At 37.0% G+C, this 18,399-nt stretch overlaps 2 protein-coding genes across 4 annotated transcripts in view; one reads left to right on the forward strand and one right to left on the reverse strand.

Annotated features, from left to right (window-relative positions):
* ASB3 (ankyrin repeat and SOCS box containing 3) overlaps positions 1-18,399 on the forward strand; it is a 273,478-nt gene that overhangs the window by 42,343 nt on the left and 212,736 nt on the right. The gene's annotated exons all lie outside the window — the stretch shown is intronic.
* ERLEC1 (endoplasmic reticulum lectin 1) overlaps positions 1-18,399 on the reverse strand; it is a 31,284-nt gene that overhangs the window by 1,627 nt on the left and 11,258 nt on the right. The window contains exons 6-13 of one of the 3 annotated variants that reach the window (XM_055240440.2): positions 17,683-17,717; positions 15,151-15,374; positions 14,929-15,058; positions 8,234-8,395; positions 7,423-7,482; positions 3,895-4,019; positions 2,506-2,583; positions 2,191-2,266 (exon numbers count right to left, since the gene is read on the reverse strand). In XM_055240440.2, the coding sequence (XP_055096415.1) occupies positions 2,191-2,266; positions 2,506-2,583; positions 3,895-4,019; positions 7,423-7,482; positions 8,234-8,395; positions 14,929-15,058; positions 15,151-15,374; positions 17,683-17,717 (890 nt within the window). The remainder of the gene's footprint in view (positions 1-2,190; positions 2,267-2,505; positions 2,584-3,894; positions 4,020-7,422; positions 7,483-8,233; positions 8,396-14,928; positions 15,059-15,150; positions 15,375-17,682; positions 17,718-18,399) is intronic. The other 2 variants (XM_055240443.2, XM_055240442.2) reach the window with 2 other exon arrangements.

The raw sequence follows: 18,399 nt of genomic DNA on the forward strand, positions 1-18,399 counted from the left end.
CCTGGGTGACAGAGCAAGACTCTGTCTCAAAAATAAAAATAAAAATAAAAAACAACAACAAAAAAAGAACCAAGTGGAAATGTTAAGAGGTAAAAAATACATCAGTGATAAAGTCATTCAATGGACTGGACACAGCAGAAGAATTAACAAGTTTGAAGACAGCTTAATACAAATGACCCAAATCGAAACAAAGGAAAAAAAGTGGGAATAAAGGAGTGTCTGAGATTCTGGGACAATTTTATACTAACATGTCTTATTGGAGTATCAGAAATAGAGGAGAAAAAGAATGGAGCAGAATAAATCTTTGAGGAGATAATGTCCAAAAATTTCCCCAAATTGATAAAATATATCAACCCACAAAGCCAAGAAGCTCAGTGAACTCCAAGCAAGATAAATACAGAGAAAACCACATTTAGGCATTAGATAATCAAAGGTAGAACCATAAAGTCTTTAGAAGGAAATATAGGAGAATATTTTCATGATTTTGGGGTAGTAAAAATTTCTTAGAACACAAAAAGCGTTACCTATTAAAGAGGAATAAATGATAAATTGAATTTCATGAAATGAAAAATTTTTGTTCACCAAAAGACATTAATAAGAAAATGGGCTGGGTGCAGGTGGCTCACACCTGTAATCCCAGCAATTTGGGAGGCCGAGGCAGGCAGATCACTTGAGGTCAGGAGTTCGAGTATAGCCTGGCCAACAAGGTGAAACACTGTCTCTACTAAAAATACAAAAATTAGCCGGACATGGTACCATATGCCTGTAATCCCAGCTACTCAGGAGGCTGAGGCAGGACAATCGCTTGAACCCAGGAGGTGGAGGTTGCGGTGAGCCGAGATCATGCCACTGCACTCCAGCCTGGGTGACAGAGTGAGACTCCATTTCAAAAAAAAAACAAACAACAACCAAAACCCAAAAATCAGCCAGGCATGGTGGTGCATGCTTGTAGTCCTAGCTACTTGGAAGGCTGAGGCACAAGAATTGCTTAAACTTGGGAGGCAGAGGCTGCAGTGAGCCAAGATTGTGCCACTGCATTCCAGCCTGTGTAGTCGCTGATGCCTATAATCCCTGCACTTTGGAAGGCAAAGGTGGGAGGATTGCTTGAGTCCAGGAGTTTGAGACCAGCATGGCCAATATGATGAGACCCTATCTCTATTAAAAAAAAGAAAGAAAGAAAAATGAATAGGCAAGCCACAGACAGAGAAAAAAATATGTGCAATACAAATACAAAGAGTAAATATCCAGACCTCTGTTAAGATGTGTTGAGAAGTGAGGACCTGAAATGTTCTCAACACATAGAAACAATAAATGCTTGTGGTGATGAATATTCTGAATATCCTGACTGGATCACTACATATTCTATGGATGTAACAAAGTATCATATGTAACCTGTAAACATATACAAATACTATGTATCAATAGAAAAAAAATCAACTAAACAAAACACCACCAAACAAAAAGTGTTACACTGAGTCAGAGTTCAGGTACAGAAATATTATACACTATATGATTCCATTCATGTGGAATCCAAAAAAGAGACAAAACTAGTCTACAATGTCATAAATCAGAAATGGGTATCTTTGAGCAAGGCTAAGGGGTGTTTACTGGAAGGGAGTACGACAGAACTTTCTGCAGTGACATACCTTGTTTTGGGTGATAGTTACATGGGTGTATAAAATTATCAAAACTTATCACGTTCAACACTTAAGATCTGTGGATTTTATTTCATGTAAATTATATCTCGATAAAAAATGTCAAAAAAAAAAAACCATGTCAACTATTACACGAGTGGTATGTGGGCCATATTACGCCTTGGAGACTACTGAAGGTCCTTCCTAAACTTGATGCAAAAAATTAAAACATGGCGGCCGGGCGTGGTGGCTCACACCTGTAATCCCAGCACTTTGGGAGGCTGAGGTAGGTGGATCACCTGAGGTCAGGAGTTTGAGACCAGCCTGACCAACATGGTGGAACCCCAGGTGTGGTGGTGTGTGCCTGTAATCCCAGTTACTCTGGAGGCTGAGGCAGAAGAATCGCTTGAACCTGGGAGGCAGAGGTTGTAGTGAGCCAAGATTATACCACGGCACTCCAGACTGAGCCTCAGTGCAAGACTCCATCTCAAAAAAGAAAAAAAAAATTAAAACATGGCTCAAAATTGAATTTTTGATTATTTTCTTTTTAACTTACCCCAAGAATATATTGACAGGAGTGAGGCTCTAGCATATATACAGTAACAGCATGAGGCGAATCTGATTCTTTACACCTAAAACAGAGAGAACTTTAAGGTACTGCCCAAATCATTTAAAGTAACATCACTGTTAATAACTGTACTCTTAAAAATCTCATTCAAGTGGACCCTGTATGATTTAATATAATTTTATCAATAATTTAAATGGTATACTTTCATAATTATTCATAATTATACTGTTTACATAAAACTTTTGTCCACAGGAAGCAGTTAAAAGACAAAGGCATACAGCATGATTTGATGGTCTAACTTACTTTAGTTTTACAGTCACCTGTCTTGGTTTGTCAGTTATATCACAAATATCTCCATTTCCATAAAAATGTGACACCATCCTGAATCAGAGAAACACACAAGTTTTATTAAACTAAAATCTCACTAATAGAATAATTGTAATGGGTAGGGTGAGAAGATGGTTAGAGGGATCAGTTTTGCATTAGTTAAAAAAAACCTGACTATAAAATATTCTTTAAAAAAATATTTTTAGGGTTATCTCACAGAGGCAGTCTCTTGGATTCTATAAAGAGAATATAAGAGAGAGATACTTCATACTGGCTTAGTTAATAATAATTATTTTCAACTTGCATATTATTTATTTGTATACAAATAATTATGGTTAGATTCCTTTAAAAAATTGTTTTAAAGTTATCAATTTCCCTAGCCCACTATATTGTTTTGTGAAACAGTTCTTTGCTTCCGTCCTCCATCAAGCGACTCCCATTAAAATACTGTTCGTTAGGCAGTGTAGTATAGAAGACAAAGCCTAGGCCAAACTGTCAATCTCAAATGAGCAGGATCCAAAGAAAAGCTTCATTTTACCAGTCTAACACTCATGCTTCAACATATATTGTACATGATACCACAAACTGTTTTGACATAAAACATATACCTACAAGGATAAGAAAAATCAATCTGTTTAGTATAATAATTAAATGTCTATGTTTTAATTTTGCTGACTTTGACTTTGATCAGCCCGAAAAGTCAGTACACTCTGAAAACAATCCAAATCATCTCTTTTAGGAAGGAAAAGGTAATACCCAAGAAGGAACAAGAAAGATTAATTGAAAACATACCGAGTAAGAGTCTGCAAGAAAAGCTAACGTGTAGTTATTCTTGGGAAATGAGATTAACATACTGGTGTTTTGACAAGATATACTCATATATCCTAAAAGATATGTGAGGTAGTTTTTAAAAAACAGCCTCAGTTCTGACAGAATTGAGCCATTGTTACTAACACCACTGCCACTCTCATTAATGTATCACCCCCACTGTTAAGGGCGGCAGCCCAGGTTTTGCATGCTATTGCCAGGCATTCTCCTTTACATAAATTACCTCTTAAATGACACAATAATCATATGAGGCAAATACCACTAGACAAAAGTGAGAGATAAAAAAGATGATGTAATTTATCCAAGGTAGGAAGTGATGAGCCAGCATTTGAATCCAGGTAGTCTGACTCCAGGGACTGTGCTCTGAACTATTAATTACACTGTGTTGCTTCCCCAAGAAAACTAACCTAAAAGATATCCCTTGAAAAAAACTAACCAGGGATTTTACTTAAATGTTTGAATTTTTATGTTTTTCAATATTTTGAGTTTTAGAAATTCTAGTAATTAGCTCCAAAGGCAAGTAAAGTGAATCTTTACCTGACTGTCTGGGTACCATCGTCTTGAAGATGATAAGCTCTAGCAGTATTCTTCTTAGCCCATTCAATATGCTCTTCTTGGTTCCATGTCCCGACAACCACAGAGGTTTTCCCACTATCCTTGTCCTAATACAGGAAAAAATATTTGTGATAATGTGTGCTTGATATCATCAAGTAGATATTTATGCTGATGACCTGACCTTCTTGTAAGCTAGTTTTTATCTGCACAGTGGATATCTATATTTAGGTGTAATGATGTCAGTCAAATTCAATGAGTGGAAATTTAAGCACATTTTCTTCTTTATTCCTTGTTTCTCTGAATAACATAACTAATTTCTAGTCAGGCTAGCTCTAAATGTAGTTATTTTTGGCTCTTCTATCTCTTTTCTCTTCTACAGATCAGTCCCATCAGTTCTTTCCTGGAGATTTTTCAGCTTTAGACTCTTCCTCTACTTTTTCACTGCCAGCAACTCACCCCACAACCAAGAGTTTAATCTCTCACACCTAGATAATACTATCACATACTACTGCAATTCTTAATTACATCTTTGGCCTCTATCTCTTCCACTGCAGCATAACTTCATCCTACACAATGTTATACTGATCTTTACACTATTCAATACTTATTTCTCTATTGGAACTGTCTGTCCAGAAACCCCTCTTCCCATTCTGCTTTTATTATTTTTTAAACACTAACTATATACTGTCTTATATGTGGAAATCCTTCCTTCTTTCTTCTTCCTTTTCCTTCCTACCTCCTTGCATTCCTTTGATTTCTTTCTTCATAGTGTATGCCAGACAACCAAGCTGGGCACTAATAGATATCTGGTTAGTAGAATTAAAAACCCCTGGCTGGGCGCAGAGGCTCACACTTGTAATCCCACCATTTTGGGAGGCAGAGGCGGGCAAAATCACCTGAGGTCGGGAGTTCGAGACCGGCCTGACCAACATGGAGAAACTACTTTACTAAAAATACAAATTAGTCGGGCGTGCTGGCGCATGCCTGTAATCCCAGCTACTTGGGAGGCTGAGGCAGGAGAATCGCTTGAACCCGGGAGGCAGAGGTTGCAGTGAGCCAAGATTGTGCCATTGCACTCCAGCCTGAGCAATAAGAGTGAAATTCCGTCTCAAACAAAACAAAACAAAACAACACAAAACAAAACCAAACCCTGTGGTGGCAAAGGAGCAAGCAGGGCCAATGCCCAGTGGAGCTTAGTGCCTAATGTAAGAGATAGCTAATAAAATTTGTTTTTAGCAACTAGATTAAGTTCCTGGATAGGCAGAAATTAGAGCAGCAAAGTAAAGTGTTTTAAGAGGTTGGATATGGAGCCAGACTGCCTGGGTTGGAATTCCAGTTTCCCCAGTTACTACCTATTTGACTTTAGGCAAGTTATTGAAACTTTGTTTCTGTTTCCTCATCTTGGAATAACAATAACCACTTCTTAAGGTTGTTATGAATATTAAAAGAATTAATATGTGTAAAGTACATAGTGCCTAGCATACAGTAAGCACCTTATTTGCTAGTTATTATGATTTTTAGTATCTCTCTAAACACCTAACAGAGTTCCCTAGAAAGTTCCAGGTTATACAACCTTGGCTAAAATAAGTTTGGTAAAACCTAGTGTTGGCAAGTGTATAGGAATGTAACCATTGTTTATGGGAGTGTAAACTGGTCTAACTCCGGAAGGCAATTTTCCAGTATGCAGATACTTTGACCAAGGAAGTATGTTGATAGAAATGTCCCTTATGAATATACTTACAAAAGTATACCAACAGAACTATTTAAAAATGTTCACTAAAACATATCACAGCAAAAACTGGAAACAACTTAAAGGCCCATTAGCAGAGGTCTGGTTAAATACACTGTGGTACAGACATAATCCTCTGTATCTGCTGAAAAGAATGAAATCGATTGTTGCTGACATGGAGCAATCTCCAAGATACTAAGTGAAAAGAAAAAGTGGCAGAGCAGTGCATGATCCCTTCTCTATAAATAAAAAAGTTATACCAACATCTATATATATATATATACATATACACATTTTTTTTCTTGTGGAGGGCTATGAAAATGTTAACAGTAGTTAAACTTTTTTGAGACGTGGTATGATGGCAGAGGAGAGAGATACTTCTCATTTAAAATTTCTGGCATACATTTCTTTAATTAAGAAACTCATCAGGTATTACGAGGGTTGTAGTTCAATGGTACTTTTTCCTTTTTCTGTATTGTTATTAAAAAAACAAACATCTGCAAAGTAGCAGGAATAAATGGAAAGAATACTTAAATGAAACCTTTCAGGTTTAAGTGAAAAACAAAACAAAACAAAACAAAAAAACCCAACACATCCTAGTCTATGGATGCCTCATTCATTTTGGAAGATTTAAATGTGGAACGTGAATTGACAATCTGTCCCAGTATGATCTGTCTTGGAATTTGAGATCAGTTGAAAACATTATGAGTGGGCAAATATATGCTTTTCTATTTTGGGTATTATTTTCTCTTTTAGAAAATGAAAACGGCCTTTTAAAGCAGCTAGGTCCATATTGATTAATTAAAGCTTGTCTTCAATACCTAGCAGCCTACTTTACTAAACAAAGTGTAAGTAGGACAAGTAACATAATTGGAACTTGAACCTCAGAATTTAAGCAGGCTGGCTCAAGTATGGGAGAATATGGTGAGTTATAAAATTATAAATAAAAGAATAAGAACTCAAAAAGTATAATCTTAAAACTTATTTTAAACTTAGATGATATGGTATTTTCTTTTTTTAAAATTTTTTGTAGAGAGGGGTTTTGCTATGTTGCTCAGGCTGGTCTTGAACTCCTGACCTCAAGTGATCCTCCTGCGTCGGCTTCCCAAAGTGTTCGGATTACAGGTATGAGCCACTATGCCTGGCCCAGGGTGTCCTATTCTTTTGGCTGAGAAACTTGCTGTATTTACCCAATTTTTGTAACCCTAGCGATAATGTATGATCTTATCACTTATTTTCATTCTTTTTTTGTTTGTTTGGCTTTTTGAGGAGTCTAGCTTTTTTTTTTTTTTTTTTTTTGAGACGGAGTCTCGCTCTGTCACCCAGGCTGGAGTGCTGTATTGTGATCTTGGCTCACTGCAACCTCCTCCACCTCCCAGGTTCAAATGATCCTGCCACCTTAGCCTCCTGAATAGCTAGGATTACAGGCGTGCGGCACCGCTCCCGGCTAATTCATTTTCTTAATTTAAAGATGAGTTATAAGAATGATTAATTTCTTGATCAAAGCAAAAGAGATATAGCCACAACAGCTCATTATTCTACTAGGCTCATAGTAATAGAAGCATATGAGTAATTAATAAGCAATATCACTTTAAGGTTACCAATTTGGTTAATACCAACTGTTCTATTTTCCAAAATTTGGAGATACTTTGATTATACTAACCATATTAAAATCATCTCATAATTAAAAGTTATACCATTCCCCCTCTTTTTTTCTACAGCAGATTCTTAAAACTTTAAACCATCTAGTGGTAGAATGACATATAAATGCTATTCTATACCTCATGGTATTGATGCACATGTTTGCCATAGCAGAATTCATATTTCCACCAACCGACACCCTAAAAAAAAGAAAACATATTAGATCAAGTTAAGCACTGGGCCTCTCTCAATAATGCCACATGACAGTAATGGAAATACATGCTATTTTTAAAACCTGAAAAAGCAATAGTATGGTTGAATATTAAAAGAAAACATTACTGCGAAATTAAAGACAAATACAGAGAATATGCACTGTCTTGGTAAAATTTTAAATACAATAAAACAAAAATTCCACTAGTAACTGTATTTCCCACTAGTACTAATAGTCAGGGTCAAAATTTTTAACTTTGTAAAGGGAGATGTTGGCCAGGTGCCGTGGCTCATGCCTGTAATCCCAGTACTTTGGGAGGCTGAGGCAGGATGATTGCTTGAGCCCAGGAGTTTGAGATCAGCCTGGGTAACATAGTGAGACCCTGTCTCTAATTTTTTTTTAAAGGAAGATGTTAATTCAAGTTTGAAATGTGATTGCTACATAACCGAAATGTGGGATATACAATCACATGCTCATTCTAGCAATCAACCAGAATCACATATGATTGCCAGACAAAAGGTCAAATTTTTACCTTGTGAAATAAACAGAACATAAAAGCTATGGATTAGATTACAGAGATGTGGGGGTATAAGACCGCAAAAAGAAAATGTTCTTTGGGGATGAAAGGATCCTGTCGTTTCTCTATAGAAAAATTCTTTTCAGTGCTGCTGATGCCCACTGACCACAGCTGGCAGGTAAAATTGTAAAATAAATATTTAAACTGAAGATTTATTTCTCACCCCATGAAAGCAGTAAGAACCACTAAGAAACTCTTTTATGAGTTGGTCATCTGTCAATTTGGATATGTGGGTTGTCCCAACAGTGAGCACTGGCTGAGAGCCAACAGCAATGGGCTTGTGGATCGCTGGAAATCTCTCTTCTTTAGTTGATTGCAAATCTTCCTAAAATTAAACACACACGTTTAAGGGTTTCCATGCCATACTTAATTTTTTTTTTTTTCAGTTATGGCTTAACTTATTATTTTTAAACGGCAGAAAATTTGAAAAATAAATTGTCCACTTGCTTTTAATACATTTTAAGATAATGGACTTTGCAGCACTTAGCATAGGGAAAGCTCTAGACAAATGTTAGTTCCATCTATCAGGACCATCCTAAACATGAAGGGTGAATTTCCATTTCATATATTTTGTCTCATTTTTTTTTTTTTTTTTTTTTTTTGAGATGGAGTCTTGCTCTGTCACCCAGGCTGGAGTGCACTGGTGCAGTCTCAGCTCACTGCAACCTCCGCTTCCTGGGTTAAAGCAATTCTCCTGCCTCAGCCTCCAAAGTAGCTAGGATTACTAGGATTATAGGAGCCTGCCACCACGCCTGGCAAATTTTTTTTTTTTTGTATTTTTTTTTTTTTTTTAGTACAGACGGGGTTTCACCATGTTGGCCAGGCTGGTCTCATCCTGACCTCAGGTAATCTGCCCACCTCGGACTCCCAAAGTGCTGGGATTACAGGCATGAACCACCACGCCCAACCTTGTCTCATTATTCTTAATAAGTACTTTGCTACTTGCTAAGCTCTGTGTCCCTACATTTGGTTTTGGAAAATGTGGTCACTAAGGGTAAAGAAAGAATAACAAACAGGGTAAAGAGAGCTGGGTTCGAATAAATATGAGTATTAGTTACAATTATTAAAATGTAACAGGAGCATGCCTGTAATCCCAGCTACTCGGGAGGCTGAGGCATGAGAATCTCTTGAACCTGGGAGGTGGAGGATGCAGTGAGCTGAGATCACGCCACTACACTCCAGCTTGGGTGACAGAGTGAGACTCTGTCTCAAAACAAAGAAAAAAAAAAGGCAATAAGGGCACAGGGGACAGTAGACTCACAGAGGAAGAGGTGGCTCAAATAGGCTTTGACCAAGAACTGAAATATGAAGACTTCACAAAGAGAAAAACCCTTAATCAATTCTTTAAACATGAAGAATAATTTGTGATTTATGTGTTTATCTGTGTGTTCGGTGACTATGTGTGTATATATGCATATAGACTTGAGGAAGAGGTAAAACCAAAGATGTGGGGGTATGATATTTAAAACTAAAGACAGAAGCAGGTGCTATATGGTAGAAAACTAAATGCTGAGAGATTTGGACATCATTTTATAGGATTTAGGCAAAGATGTGCTGTGATGATATTTTTAAGTATTACTTCAGCAGTGGCAAGGAAGAAGGAATAGCAGGGACAAATCTAGAGGAAGAGAGTCAAGTTAGGAGTTACAGTAACCCAGGTGAGACATGAAGAGAATCTAAAGTAAGGGAGTGACAGGGCTGGATGTAGAGAAAAGGGTAATTATTATTAAAGAGGTTAAAAAATTAGGATCTGGTGGTTAAATGGGTATTGACTGGCAAAATGATCCTGTCGCTGGGTGTGGTGGCTCATGCCTGTAATCCCAGTACTTTGGGAGGCTGAGGTGGGCGGATCATCTGAGGTCAGGAGTTCGAGACCAGCTTGCCCAAGACCAGAATTTAAAAAGTGAGTGCACCGATTATAAATGAATGAATGATTTATAAAAATTAGATAGTATATGGGTTTCCAATAAATATATGGTGGATACTATGTCTCCTTTTTCACTTGCTGTAGTTACCGTTAACCAACTATGGTTCTTTTGCTTCTATTTCAGCTTGTATGAGTCACTGGATGGTTACTCCAGAAAGCAATGACCTTATTCTCTCTTCCTCCCAATATTAGGAAGAACAAGGACTGTCAAGATGCTGTCTTATTTTCTCAAAGGTCTCTGAACTTTACTGTATACCTTTCCCACATACAGAGCCGACTATATTTTGGCATTATTTTAGGTGCTGAGTATCAAAAATGAGGCAAATATCGCCATTACTTCAAAGGAGTGAGGGTCTAATAGACTAAACTAATAACCTGGGAATACATGAGACCTCTATTAAGGTTAATGAAGAAAAACAATAATGCTGCATAGTGAAACCTGCAGCTGAGATAAGGGGAAGAGATGGCAAGAATAGAAGCATGACCCTTTATTACTACTACTTCTGGACAGAACCTCTATTTTCATTTTTAAGGAAAATTATTCTAATAAGAATAGGATGGTAGTTTATATAGTAGAGCAGAAAATTCATTACATGGTCTCCTAATAGTCCAGTAATCTCTAAATTAATGTAATAGGCAGAACATCAAACCAAAACTCTGATAGCCAGATTTATATTTTTGTTTATAAAAGAAAAAATTCTTTATCTGTATGGTAAAGGCTGACCCACACTTAAGAGGCAAACCATATGCTCAATATACATTTTCAAAAGAAAAGTTATGTGTAACAGATTTATGAAAAAGTGATTCTGAAATAAAGATTATCAGATTTAACTAACTACTCATCCTACAGTATCACCTAAGATTTTCATATGGCACATGTACCCTAAAGATACTAAGTATCAACATCATTGATCATCAGAGAAAAGCAAATCAAAACTACAATGAGATATCATCTGACCCCAGTTAAAATGGCTTTTATCCAAAAGACAGGCAGTAAGAAATGCTGGCAAGGATGTGGAGAAAGGGAACCCTTGTACACTGTTGGTGGGAATGTAAATTAGTACAAACACTATACACAACAGTTTAGAGCTTTCTCAAAAAACTAGAAATAGAATTATTGTAAGATCCAGCAATCCCACTGCTGGGTCTATACCCAAAAGAAAGGAAATCAGTATACTGAAGAGATATCTGCACTTCCCTGTTTGTTGCAGCACTGTTCACAATAGCCAACATTTGGGAACAACCTAAGTGTCCATCAACAGATAAATGGATAAAGAAAATGTAGGGTTGTCCAGGTGCAGTGGTTCACACCTGTAATCTTAGCACTTTGGGAGGCTAAGGCAGGAGGAATGCTTGAGCTCAGGAGCTTGAAAGCAGCCTGGCCAACATAGCAAGACCCTTTCTCTACTAAAAAGAATTTAAAAAAGGGTACACATACACAGTGGAGTACTATTCAGCAATAAATAAGAATAAGATCCTGTCGCTGGGTGCGGTGGCTCATGCCTGTAATCCCAGTATTTTGGGAGGCTGAGGTGGGCGGATCATCTGAGGTCAGGAGTTCAAGACCAGCTTGCCCAACATGGTGAAACCCCATCTCTACTAAAAATACAAAAATAAGCTGGGCGTGGTGGTGGGTGCCTGTAATCCCAGCTACTCAGGAGGCTGAGGCAAGAGAATCACTTGAACCCAGGAGTTGGAGGTTGGAGTGAGCAGAGATTGCACCGCTGCACTCCAGCCTGGGCAACACAGTGAGACTCCATCTCCAAAAACAAAAAAAAAGAATGAGATCCTGTCATTTGCAACAACATGGATGGAATTGGAGATCATTATGTTAAGTGAAATAAGCCAGGCACAGAAAAACAAACATCCCATGTTCTCACTTATTTATGGGATCTAAAAATCAAAACAATTGAATCCATGGAGATAGAGAGTAGAAGGATGGTTACTATAGGCTGGGAAGGGTAGTGGGAGGTTGTGAATGAGGTGGGGATGGTTAATGGGTACAAAAAAACCTCTTAGAATGAATAAGACCTACTACTTGATAGAACAACAGGGTGACTATAGTCAGTAATACTAAAAGAGTATAATTGGATTGTTTGTAACACAAAGGACAAATGCTTGAGGGGATGGATACCTCATTCTCCAAGATGTGATTATTATGCATTGCATATCTGTATCAAAATATCTCACGTACCCGGCCACATGTGGTGGCTCATGCTTGTAATCCCAGCACTGTGGAAGGCCGAGGTAAGCAGATCACTTGAGGCCAGGAGTTCAAGAACCGCCTGGGCAACATGGCAAAACCCCGTCTCTACTAAAAAAATGTAAGAATTAGCTGGGCATGGTGACACGTGCCTATAGTCCCAGCTACTCAGGAGGCCAAGGCACAAGAACCACTTGAACCCAGGAGATGGAGGTTGCAGTGAGCCAAGATTGCGCCGCAGCGAGCCAAGATTGCACCACAGCACTCCAACTTAGGGGAAAGAGTGAAACTCTGTCTCAAAAACAACAACAACAACAAAAGAGTATATATAAATATCTCATGTACTCCATAAATATATACACCTGCTATGTACCCACAAAAATTAGAAATTAAAAAAAATGCTGAGTATTTTTATTTTTTGATTTTCATTTTTTGTTGAGGCAGAGTCTCGCTTTGTCACCCAGGCTGGAGTGCAGTGGTGCAATCTAGGCAACTGCAAGCTCCGCTGCCCAGGTTCGAGCCATTCTTGTGCTTCATCCTCCCGAGTAGCTGGGACTGCAAGTGTGTATCACCATGCCTGGCTAATTTTTTTGTATTTTTAGTAGAGATGGGGTTTTGCCATGTTGGCCAGGCTGGTCTTGAACTCCTGACCTCAAGTGATCTGACTGCCTCGGCCTCCCAAAGTGCTGGGATTATAGGCATGGGCCATGTGCCTGGCCTAAGCTAAATATTTTTAAAGCATTATCATCTGCAGCTTTAAAAAATTCAATTTTTCTCGACTGGCAGATTAAACATATTATTTAATTAATTAATTATGAGATAGGGTCTCACTGTTTTTACCCAGGTTGAGTGCAACCTTGAATTCCTGGGCTCAAGTGATCCTCCCACTTCAGCCTGCTGTGTAGCTGGGACTACAGCTATATGCTATCACGACTTTTATATCACTGGCTGATTTTTTTTTTTTTTTTTTTTTGTAGAGACAGGGTTTTAGTTGCCTAGTCTGGTCTTGAACTCCTGGCTTCAAGCAATCCTCCTGCCTCAGCCTCCCAAAATGTTGGGATTATAGGCATGAGCTACCATGCCCACACTAAACACATTAATTAAAGAGAAGTAAACTGGCATTTTTTCCTTGAAGAGTAATGAAAGCTGGGATTTATGAAGCATTTTGATTGAGCTAACTTTTAAGTATGTGCCAGTATACTTTACTATCAAAAGGAAGACCAGAAGAGAATTCTAGCCCAAATCTTTTAATATAGCATTTCAAATTAAACTGTGGAATTAATCACCTTTTCCTCCTATCAGAATGACAGTGTTGGTCACAACATGCACAAAGAGTCCAGTAATATTTTTGCAGAAGTACTCAGGAGGAAGTGAAGAAACAAGGCTTGCAGCCAAGTATTAGTTTCTTCTGCCTTCTGGTTTAATGAAACACCCACAGGTAAAACAACCAGTCTTAGCCATGTAAGTGCTATGATGGAGGACCGAATGAAATACAAGACCACAGAAGAGGAAGTAGTTATCTCTTCCTGGGTTAATCCACTGGAAGTTTTGGCTCATTTCCAAAGGAAGTAACATTGGAATCACAGCTTCAAGCATAAGTGGAAGTTCATGAGCAGAAGGGGTGGGAGGTGACAACACAAGAGAAGAAGAAAACAGTATACTGAAAGTCAAGGAGGGCCAGGTGAGGTGGCACACACTTGTAATCCCAGCACTTTGGGAGGCTGAGGAAGGAGAATTGCTTGAACTCGGGAGGCGGAGACTGCAGTAAGCCGAGATCATGCCACTGCACTCCAGCCTGGGTGACAGAGGGAAACTGCGGTACTTTTAAGAAACTCTAAGTTGTTCAAAACAGCTGGGATAAAGGGAATGGTGATGAAAGATGAGGCTGGAATCAGACCACAAAGGGGTTTGTATTACACGAGTGATTATTCTATCCTGAGATGTAGTATGTGTTAACTACCAAGAGATTAAACACATAATCAAAGGGTAATTTCAGAAAGAGCATTTTATCAGCTGTGTGGGAAGAATTAGAAAGGGGATGTGTTAAGAGACCAGTTTCTGGTTCCAAGAAATAATGAAGTCCTGAACTAATGACAGGATGGATTTGAAAATGAAAAGCCTTTAGAACATAACACTGATACCTTTTAGTGAATGATTAGAGTTAGAGATAAATGAAGAGATACAGGTAAGAAAAATGACTTAGGTTTCTAGTTGGTCAATTGGGTAGAACACAGGAGAAGGCAAGAAAAGGGTCAGCATGAAAGAGAAAAAAATGATGAGTGTGAGATTAAAAATGTATATGGCTATGCCCAGCAGGCAGATGAAAATGGAAGACAATATATTAAAATGGGGAAGCAGTGTAGAGAAGTGGTTAAAAGGGCAGCAGTGAGCTGAAGAATTAATAATGTATTAGGAGACAGAGATGGGTTTTAGTCTATTTTTTCAAGAGGGTTAGCTGGGACAAATACCTAAAGATTAAATTATAATGAGTAGGATGTCAAACTTTAAAATATTATGAAATTATGAATATAAGAGAATATTAAAATAGTTTGAGTAGTACTAGAATAAGGAAAAGGATTAAAATCAATGAAAAGAAATGAAATTCAAAAGGTTGGGCCAGTAAAATAAATTACTACCATTATACTACAGAAATCATTAAAATACTGACATATGCTCTGAAATTTTAAAAATGAAGCACCAAAAAGCTATCATTAGACAATTCTCATACCTCTTTATTTCTCCTAAAAGGCACCCTTAGTATTTCTTCCTGCTGCTCCAGCTGCCTCAGGGTGAGGGGCTTAAATGGCGATCCTGGCAGTGATTGACAAAATATGTCATTCACAGGAGATGCTCTGAACCTATTCAGTAGGAACAAAGCATTAAAGCTATGCACAGAACACTTTAAAGCATGTGTGCATTTTATGTTTAAAATATTAAATGCACATCCTACCTATATTTAGGATGACTGCACAAGAGTGGTGTCAAAATGACAACTTCATATTCACAAGTTGTAACTTCAGCTACTGAAAGAATTTCATGCTTAGATTCAGGATGACATATGTACATCACAGTACTTGATCTGGGCCGGTTCTGTTTCAAACTACAAGGTGTACCATTTCCCATTCCCACAGGATAGTATGGTGTCATCTGACCTTCGATATTTTTAGTGGGAATCTTAAAAAAAAAAGAGTATAAGACAGACTTTTCATTAGACATGGAGATGGGACTGGGGGTGGGAGAGGAACTTATTATTCTGAAAGGAAGAAAACTACATTTTACTTATTAACTGAAAGGTAATATTTCTATATTTTAAGTTCTCCTTCTAATATTATTTTGATTCGTAAGTTTTTATTTGAGCAAATATGTATTTTCAGAGCTAGTTTAATACAGCAAAAAGATTATTTAGTGCCAAAATTAACATGTTAAGTAAATGCACATTTATATAAAGGGCTACAAAATAATGATTAATATGAATTATTCTCAACAGTTCTAAAGAAAGAGACTAAGATAAAATATAGAAACTTACTATACTGGGCTGCTCAGAGCTTTCTTTTCTAAACTCTCGGTAAATGGCTCTGTTAGAGTTTTAGATTTGATAGCTCTGAAGGCTGATTTGCCAAAAAATAGGGTTGTATAGTAAAACACAGTACTCTAAAACAGAAGTTTAAATACAGTACTGACTGGTTCATCAATCTGCTTACTCTTCTTCCCCGTTTTTAATATTAACAGCAATACTATCCAGCATGTAAACTCCTATATAAATATACTCAAGGCCAGCAAAAGACAAATTAAAACATTTTCATGGAATGAAGGAATAAAGGATAGAACCTGAAAAGACAAGGATCACTAAGAAGTTAGCTCCTATACTTTTCTCTACATAAACACAAGAAAAATCTACTCTAAGAACTTTAAAAAGGCACTGTTAATAATATGTCCAAACAAGCTCTTTGGAGGCAGGGATCTCATCTTCTATCACTTTAGTACCCTATCAGCACTATGTCCGAAACCAGCAATAAATAAATGTTTTCAGGAAAAAATGTTTTGAGATTTCCTTATATGTACGTGATTTTTAAGCTAGTGTCTGAAATTAGAAAATCCTGGGTTCAAATCCAAGCTTTAAATTTACTAGATTTATGGCTTTGAATAAATTTCAGTTTTTATCATTTGTAAAAGTAGAATAATAATATACAGTCATGCACTGCATAATGATGTTTTGGTCAACAATGGATCTTATATAAGACAATGGCCCCTTAAGATTGTAATGGAGCATATACAGAAATCTGATACATCGTATTTGATATCGGCATTGCGGTAGCAGAAATGACTGATACTCAGTAATGGTACCGCAAACTTGGTTTTCTATGGGAAAAAAATATAAATAAAAATACACATACCATGTAGGTCTGTGTAAGTACACTCTATTATGTTTGCACAATGATAAAATCACCTAACTACATAATTCTCGTAATGCACCTCCATTGCTAAGCGATTCATGACTATATATTAAAAGGTTTTTGGGAGAATTAAACATTAGCTTTTGTTACATGTCTGGCAGTGTCTGGCTTATAAACTGGGGCTCGAAAAAGTTTTCTTCCCTTACCATTTTCTTCCTCTTCCTTTATCATTTTACACTTTGAATTTCATCTTTTGCTGTCTTCCAGAGTCACAGTAAATAACTATTTTAATCTCAAAGGTAGTCTGTAAAATTAAAATCTTTTAAAATAGCAATGTTATGTGTGTCTGTGCTTAGCTTATCAAGTCTCTCCAAAGCTACCCTTTTAAGTTATGGGCATCACTTTTAAATAATTTTCAAGGCCTCTGCCATTTTACTTTACTTCTAAAAAAAGTATCAGTATGATATTAAGCCATTTATGGAAATATCCTCTATTAATAAGTTATTTTAAAAAACTCTATAAAAATTTTTGGGACTTAAAAATTGTGATTAGGTTTCCTGAGGAATTATTCTTTTTAAACGACTCTATGTTACAGAAATCATTTATCCATTCTTTCTGTTAACATTTATGAAGTGCCTATAATACGTCTGACACTCTGCTTTGAACTGTGGGGTAAAGAGATAAAAGACTGTCCCTGCTTTTAAGATTTGCAGTTTGGTAGCTTGTTATTTACATTATAGTTTACCTGTTTTGCCCACAGGAAATGGGGACCAAAACTCTTAATAGTTTCCAGTGTTATATAGAGAGAACCACTGCTAAGCAAAGAAGTGATACAATGCTATTACAGAATCTTTCCCAGATACATCAGTGATAGATTTATTTTTATATAATCTTAAGAGTAAATAGAAAGACCACAGTGTAACTTTTCTCAGAAAAAATGAATATACTGCAAAGATTCTTTGACCCAATCCTTCGAGGTATTTGATAGATGAAGAATAAGAACATAAAGCTATATTCTGTCACTTAGGTTATATAAATTTATACCTCACTAAGTGTTAAGAGTAAAAAAATCAACATCTGTCACTTGCCTCGTTTGATTTTTCCTTTTCTTCTGCTTCTCGTTCTGTGGAATAATAAGTGTAAAGAATGAGCAGTGACATATGTGATACAAATTAAGTTTTCAACCACCTTTGTAACCTTACACTTGTTTCTAAAGAAGGTCCAAAACACATACGATTTTTATATTACTACTTTAAAGGTAGTTTCCTTGAAATGGTTTTTATGAAAGGAAGTCATATTTAATCTTTACCTAGGAAATACTCTATTTCAGGCAGAAAACTGGCCACAATAATTTTCTTTCGAGGTATTTTTATCTCAGTGAAAAATTTAATATTAAATTAATTGACCAGTCTGAATATAGAATAAACATATTTCACAATTTGAGAGATATATCTATTTCTACATATAATAACTTTGCTTAAGCCAAGCAGAAGAGTAACACTATATAAATAAAACACTAACATGCACCTGGCATTGTTTTCACTATTTTCTGCTTTAATAAACATGTTTTTTCTTACTTATTTTAGTAAAGCTTTTAGGCTGTGCATGGTGGCTCATGCTCATGCATACAATCCCAGTACTTTGGGCGGTTGGGGTAGGGGGATCGCCTGAGCCAGGAGTTTGAGACCTGCCTGGGCAACATGGCGAGATTCCATCTCTACAACAAATACGAAAATTATTGGGTATGGTGGCATGTGCCTGTGGTCCCAGCTACTTGGGAGGCTGAGGCAGGAGGATCACTTGAG

The sequence above is a fragment of the Symphalangus syndactylus genome, chromosome 14 (genome assembly GCF_028878055.3).
Source record: "Symphalangus syndactylus isolate Jambi chromosome 14, NHGRI_mSymSyn1-v2.1_pri, whole genome shotgun sequence".
Lineage (NCBI taxonomy): Eukaryota > Metazoa > Chordata > Mammalia > Primates > Hylobatidae > Symphalangus > Symphalangus syndactylus.